Source organism: Coturnix japonica, chromosome 1, assembly GCF_054131305.1.
Source record: "Coturnix japonica strain WE chromosome 1, WE-NBRP24, whole genome shotgun sequence".
In the NCBI taxonomy this organism is placed as follows: domain Eukaryota; kingdom Metazoa; phylum Chordata; class Aves; order Galliformes; family Phasianidae; genus Coturnix; species Coturnix japonica.
This window is the reverse complement of record NC_140663.1, coordinates 27,387,569-27,393,584: the sequence shown is the minus strand read 5'-3', so window position 1 is coordinate 27,393,584 and position 6,016 is coordinate 27,387,569. Positions and strand designations below refer to the sequence as shown.

The 6,016-nt window shown below is 46.5% G+C and overlaps 1 protein-coding gene across 1 annotated transcript; it reads right to left on the bottom strand.

Annotated features, from left to right (window-relative positions):
• Nucleotides 1-2,147: 2,147 nt before the first annotated feature.
• On the bottom strand, nt 2,148-5,743 carry LOC107309721 (prolactin-like). The gene is made up of 5 exons (XM_085536387.1): nt 5,548-5,743; nt 5,266-5,429; nt 5,079-5,186; nt 3,824-4,003; nt 2,148-2,805 (listed from the first exon to the last, which is right to left on the bottom strand). The coding sequence occupies exons 1-5, from the start codon at nt 5,576-5,578 to the stop codon at nt 2,611-2,613; spliced, it is 678 nt and encodes a 225-aa protein (XP_085392513.1). The 5' UTR covers nt 5,579-5,743; the 3' UTR covers nt 2,148-2,610.
• Between the last annotated feature and the right edge of the window lie 273 nt (nt 5,744-6,016).

Sequence of the window (6,016 nt, the reverse complement as noted above, 5' to 3'; positions counted from 1 at the left end):
TCGGTCATACCAAACATCAACACATTATCAGATTCAACGTAAAGTTAAGACATATGATGAAAGTCCTTGAGCACATTATGAAAACCAACCAGTCACTGAAAGTGAGAAAAAATGGGAAAATGGCCACTAGGAAATATAATGTACAAAAGCAACGTCTGATGATTGAAACAATTTCAGTGCACTATGCAAAAATAAGTAAATAAATAAGATTCTGGGGCCTGTGCTGCAGTGTTTCATTTGATGAAGTCTGAAGAAGAAATTAGTGTTTTCAGCTGTGATGATGCATTTTTCAATGTGAAAGTGTTCAATTTTTAGCATGCATTTTTACATTTGCACATATTCCTAACTACTTTCACTGCTGTCTTGAAGAAAAATCATGCAGAAGACGAAGCATTCCCCAGTGCAGAAAGCTAAAGCAACCATTGCTGATATTTCTACTTGAGGCATCTGTGGCCAGAGGGCAGAGCATGCCCCTTTCAGCCAGCTGGTCAGTTGTTTTCTTGATGAAGAGGAAGCAGTGTGTTGTTGGGGATAGAGGAAGACATTTATCTTACCAGCAAGCTTCGCTTCAGCCAAAGGCAAACCTTGAAATACAACACCACTTTGTGGCAGCAAGTTAGTATGAATGACTACAGACAATAGTTGGGTCCATTGCTGTCTCTTCTGTGGCACTTTTCCTTTATCATTTTCTGTTTCCATATTTCTCTACAGCAAGAATTTCTAGAGCTTTGCTCTCTGCAGTGTATAGGAACTATTTTTAGGATCTGCTGGACTTGCAAAATGTTTTCCATGTAGCATCAGATGCAACCAATAGCATATCTTCCTATCTGTGGGGGGACATGGTAGCAATTGGAGCTCATTTTCCCACTCCTTGCCAAGCCATCTTGCATGCTGGAAACCAAGAAGCCTCCTCTTTGTAGAGGCTGCAGTATACATGGCTTTGAGGCTCGGGCATGACACCACTGCACCATCTCTCCAAGACATACAATACCATCCAAAATCCACAGATAATAGTGCATCTAGACTCCAGGGTATGAGCATTCTCTCCTGGGGAAACAGGAACAAGAGCCAGGCCTCACCCTATCCTTCCCACGTCCCTGTCCTCACCCAGGCTGCCCAGGGCCTGGGTCCAGCACCCTGCCAGGCCCTCAGGGATGCAGTAGCAGGGTGAGTGGTGCTTGGGGCAGCCTGGGGGCAGGACCAAATGTGGGGTACTGGGCCTTCAGCCTGGGCAGCAGTTTGGAGGGCAGGGAAGAGAGGCTTTGGCATGCAGTGGCTGGAGGGATGATGCCATCACCTCTCTGGCCCATCCCTTCTGCTTTTGGTAGTGTCACTACAGGCACAGTGACAGAAAAGACAGTGTGCATACTCATATCAAAGTAATAGGAACTGTCATGCTTGTGCCAAGCCCTTCATCTGCAACACAATGACAAAATTACTGACTGCTCTGTTGCTTTCTGGGACTGTGGATAGACAGAGGCACAGCTGTGGTGCCTCTCTGGTTCTGTCCGCTTGCCCAGAGGAGCCTCTCTGTTATTCTACTTGGAGATATGTTTAGTTTCCAGAACTTTTCAAATGCTGCTCTTTAGCTATATGCATTAGTAGCATCTTCCTGCCTAAGGAATTGCAGGTAGTAACTTCTTTGGGACAGGTATTGTGCAGCCATTGCACTTCTATCATATCTGGCACAAGAGGGACAGGATACAAATCATGAACATTCATGGCTTTGAGCTAAGGAAATACATCAGTATCTGGGTATCAGCAGCTACCGAGATGTGACTGAAGATGCTGTTCCTTTGCTTTGTATATACGTTCCTTTGAAGCATTCTCCCCTTTTCTAAGTTTCTCAAGTCCAAATCCAGCATCAATATAGTCATATAGTCAAATAGTCAAATAGTCATCAGCATTTCACTCTATATTCTTGGCAGCTTGAGCTTCAGCAACTGTCAACAACCATCAAGATCAGAGGAGGCCAGAAAAGAGCATTCAAGGATGAAATAGTCAAGAAGACTAAAGATAAATCCATGTTGATTGTAAATTTCTATTTAAAGGGCTCATTGAGGATGTGAATGCGGAGAGGTTTTGTTCTATAAAGAGCAGTTAGCACTACTCCACTGGTAGGGAAATGTGATTACTGTAAAATCTCTGACAGCTTTCAGATTTTTATTCATTGTGAAGTTTGTCATCATTACTGTAAAATCCAAGCCCTGGGTCAAGAAACAGTGGGACAGACTCACTGCTGCATCAGCCATACCCAATCTCACACTGAAATGGCACTTTGACCGGAACTGAGAACTGTTTTCCACATGGAAAGTTACATTATTTAGATACATTTGTACCAAGGTTTACCAAACTAATTTTCATTTTCAACTGCGTGTATGTGCCAAAGACATCACTTCATCTACTGCCCAGAGTAATCCTATTTGTCTTTATGTGTTTACCCACATACATACATGATGCTTTATTTAATATTCCATTGGCACAGGATAACAGTCTCAAGTAACTGCCAGAGTTTCCAAACCTTTTCCCTAATAAACTTACTGTAAATAAGTTATATTTCTCTATCTAAATAAACAGCATGCTGAAAACTGCTTGCTAAGAGATTACTACTCAACAACTGTTTTCTGGCATAATCCTGCATTTCAGAATTTTTAAGTAGCTTTGCACTTTATTGGAGTCTCTCCTGAAACAGTGAATAAAGTCAGAGTCACTCATCACATTTGCTTCGTTACTAATTGATACGCCAGCAGCTTCAGATGATGCCACTCCATGTAATGAATTGCTGATGATGCCCATTGACTGCATCTGTATTGGAAACAGGAAACAAAGTACAAGAAGTAGTTACATATAAATAAATCCTTAAAATACTGGTGCATGTCAAGCAAAGTGTCACTGTGTTGCACTGTTCTATCCCAGCCCTCTTACATACACATAGAAAGCTCCTTACGGAGAAACAACACTGCCTTTTCTTCCTTACAGTGCCCATACCTAAGACAAGCCTGAAATGATGTGACTGACCAGTAATTAGTTCAGACCTTGATGGCTTGTTTCAGTTAGAGTGAAGCAAACCAGGATCAAGCTGTGGAACGCCTCTGAACTTTAAGGCAGCTCAAATCCAGACCTGGGGCTGCACTTGGATGATGAATTTTGCCATCTGTAACTCTCAGAACCATCCTAATTAAGGCTGCATTTATACAGTGATGAGTTGCTTATCATATCAAAACTTGCGTGTGCTCCCCACCTGTGCTCATAACGATGAAAGATGATCCACTCCTGCCAGATGGTACTTTATCATTCACTTTTTAGTTAAAATGGGCACCTTGCTAGTGTAACCATTTCAGAGAATGGACCCATAGCCTTAATTTGCCTACCCCACATTCCAGATGAGTTTGGATATGAACGTACAAGTAATACTAAGATCACAACTTCCAGCTAGTCGTGAGAAGATAAAACTATAAACTTATATGCAAAAACTTGTAACTGTGACCAGAGCTTGGAAAGTAGTGTTGAACTGGCTCTGTTGCACCCTTTGGCTGAGAAAATGCTGAATCTGTATAACAAAGACCATTATGTTTTGTTAGTATGACATTTTGCAACCACTCAAGGACACCAGGCAATGAGAAGGGCTCATATTTCACTAAAAAACTTCTCAGACAGTTTGGAAGCATTAAGGAATTTGAACATGAGCTGTCAGGCTTTAGGCTGTTGCTGAATCACAGCCTCTGCTCATAGTAAGGCCACAGCTCAATTGAGGGAATGCATCAGCCCCATAAGTCACCTGTGTCACACGTGTGGTATAAATAAGTTACAGTGAAAATCTTACCTTTTCTGTCACTTTCTCAACCCCAGTCTCCAGCTCATGTACCATGTTGCTGATTTGCTTTGCTTTACTCAGGCTCTCACCAGGCAGCTCCTGAAGGTTCTCAATGTGTTGGTTAAAGTGGGAAAGTGGCTCTTTCCAGGCTTGCAGAAGCTTCAGGATCAAGTAGGTCAGTTCTTCTCTCTTATAAATTAAAACAAAGAATTTTTCTCTTAGTTTGTGGCGGCTCGCATGAACACAGTCTCACAATGAAATCCTGGCAGGGTTTTGTGTGCAGTTCAGTAGCTTGCAGATATACAGGAACCACTCTGTCTCCAGCTGTTTGTGGAGACATAAGGAACAAAAACCGATATTTGTTTTCTTTTCAGCCTTCTTAGACTCCTGTGCTCTGCAGTGCAGCATGAGCAAAATGGTGGCACTCCTGTCCAAGTTAACAGGGGCCAAAAAGTTTCAGGACCGCCTCCTGGGTGTTTTACAAGCCCAAAAGGCTCCATCCAGACACTCAATCTGCAATACCTGCACTTCAGCATGGAGCTGCATTGCTTTGCACCTCACATAGGCTATAGCTACTTCATTAAAGGAGCACTGCAGACATGCTTCCAAGGAAAGCACCTGGTGCTCAGGCTGGCTGATTCTCTAACAGAAACCAAATGGCCTTATGAGCTCTCCGGTGACCGCAGCTCAGCAGAGATGCTGCAGGCTCCCTGCATGGGGCAGGACCACATTTCCTATTCCCTTTCCATGTGAGCTGAACTCTGGGGGAGAACTTCCATGTCACAGAGGAACAAGATGCTGACATATGTCTCACTCCGTGTCCTCCTGCACAAGAAAGCCTCTCCTGCTGCCATATCCTTGTCATCCTTGACTTCTGTCTAAAGAAACTCCTGATGTTCTCCAAAGAACGATTTTTTCTCTTCACCACGATGTGCATGAAACAATTGGCTGTTTCTCCCCTTGCCTATCGATTCAGAGACAACTGTGACGCCTTTCTCCCTGCTGTTTTTTACACTTCACAGTGGCACTGATCAATCTAACACACATTGCAGTCACAGCAAAGTTTCCCTTTCGCAGACAGCCACAGACATCAAGCAAAGGGACGCCTGTCATTTGGATACAAGTACCACTGCAATGCCTCCACTGCAAGTAGTAAATAGGAAACAATGCACGTAACCGTGGACATGTATGTCAGCGTATGCATCTTTTTCTATAGGACAGGATAACGATGGGCGTGCCCGCCCCGCATCCCGGCGTGCCTTACCGGGATTTTCTGGGCGTACTCTTTGCCGTTGGGGGTCAGCATGGTGGCCGTGTGGCACTTCCTCGCGGGCCTGTCCAACTCGTTGTTACGGGGCGTTAAGTATTTTTCCTGCGGGGGAAAAAAACCTCAACAAGCCCACGGCCCCACCCCGGCCCTCCTCCCGGCGCGGGGTCGGCCCGGCACTCACCAGCTCTGTGGACAGGCTGTGGATCCTGCCCGAGTGTCGGATCACGCGGTCGAAGAGGTCGGCCACGCTGAGAAGGCGGCAGCCCTCGTCCCCCGGAGGGCACATGGCCGGGGGGGCGGCCGCCCGCACCAGCAGCCACAGCAGCGTCAGCGCCGCGCCGGGACCTGCAGGGAGCGAGGCGTCGGGGAGCACACACCCTCAGTTCCGTGCGCTCCATCCCGGCCCGTCCTGTCCTCTCAGTCCCGTCCCGTCCCATCCCATCCCGTCCCGTCCCGTCCCCACCTGCCCGCTCCGCCGGCCGGCCCAGGGCCATGGTACCACGGAACCCTCTGCCCAGCGCGGAGCGGAGCGGCCCCGCCGCCCCTATATACGCGGTGGGGTGTGCGCGGCGGGGGGGCCGCTCCTGGCCAGAGCCCTCCCTGACGTGCGCAGCCCGCGGCCGTCGTGCGGCATTATTGCCCGAACGGACTGAGCTGGAGAGCTATAATTGGAAGAACTGCCACTTCAGCCTCTCGCAGAGAAGCACATGCTGCGGTTGTCTTTTTTCCGGGACTTATTCCTCTTTAAACCGGTGCCAATAAGTGCACATCAGCATACATCTGTATCAAAGGCAGGACATCATTCTGCGTGAAGCGAGGAGCCTGAAATAGGATAGTGAAGATTGCTCAACTTGAAATGATTTGCCTGCTTCACCCACTTTAAAGAAATGACTCTGGGAATATAAGGATCAATTTTTGTTCATTTAAAAGGC

Excerpts from the sequence above, each read along its gene's own strand:
- LOC107309721 (XM_085536387.1), bottom strand. The coding sequence starts at position 5,578 with ATGGCCCTGGGCCGGCCGGCGGAGCGGGCAG. Across the intron at positions 5,187-5,265 it reads ACAGCCTGTCCACAGAGCTG|GAAAAATACTTAACGCCCCG; the intron begins GTGAGTGCCGGG and ends TTTCCCCCGCAG. Across the intron at positions 2,806-3,823 it reads TTGAGAAAGTGACAGAAAAG|ATGCAGTCAATGGGCATCAT; the intron begins GTAAGATTTTCA and ends TTTCCAATACAG.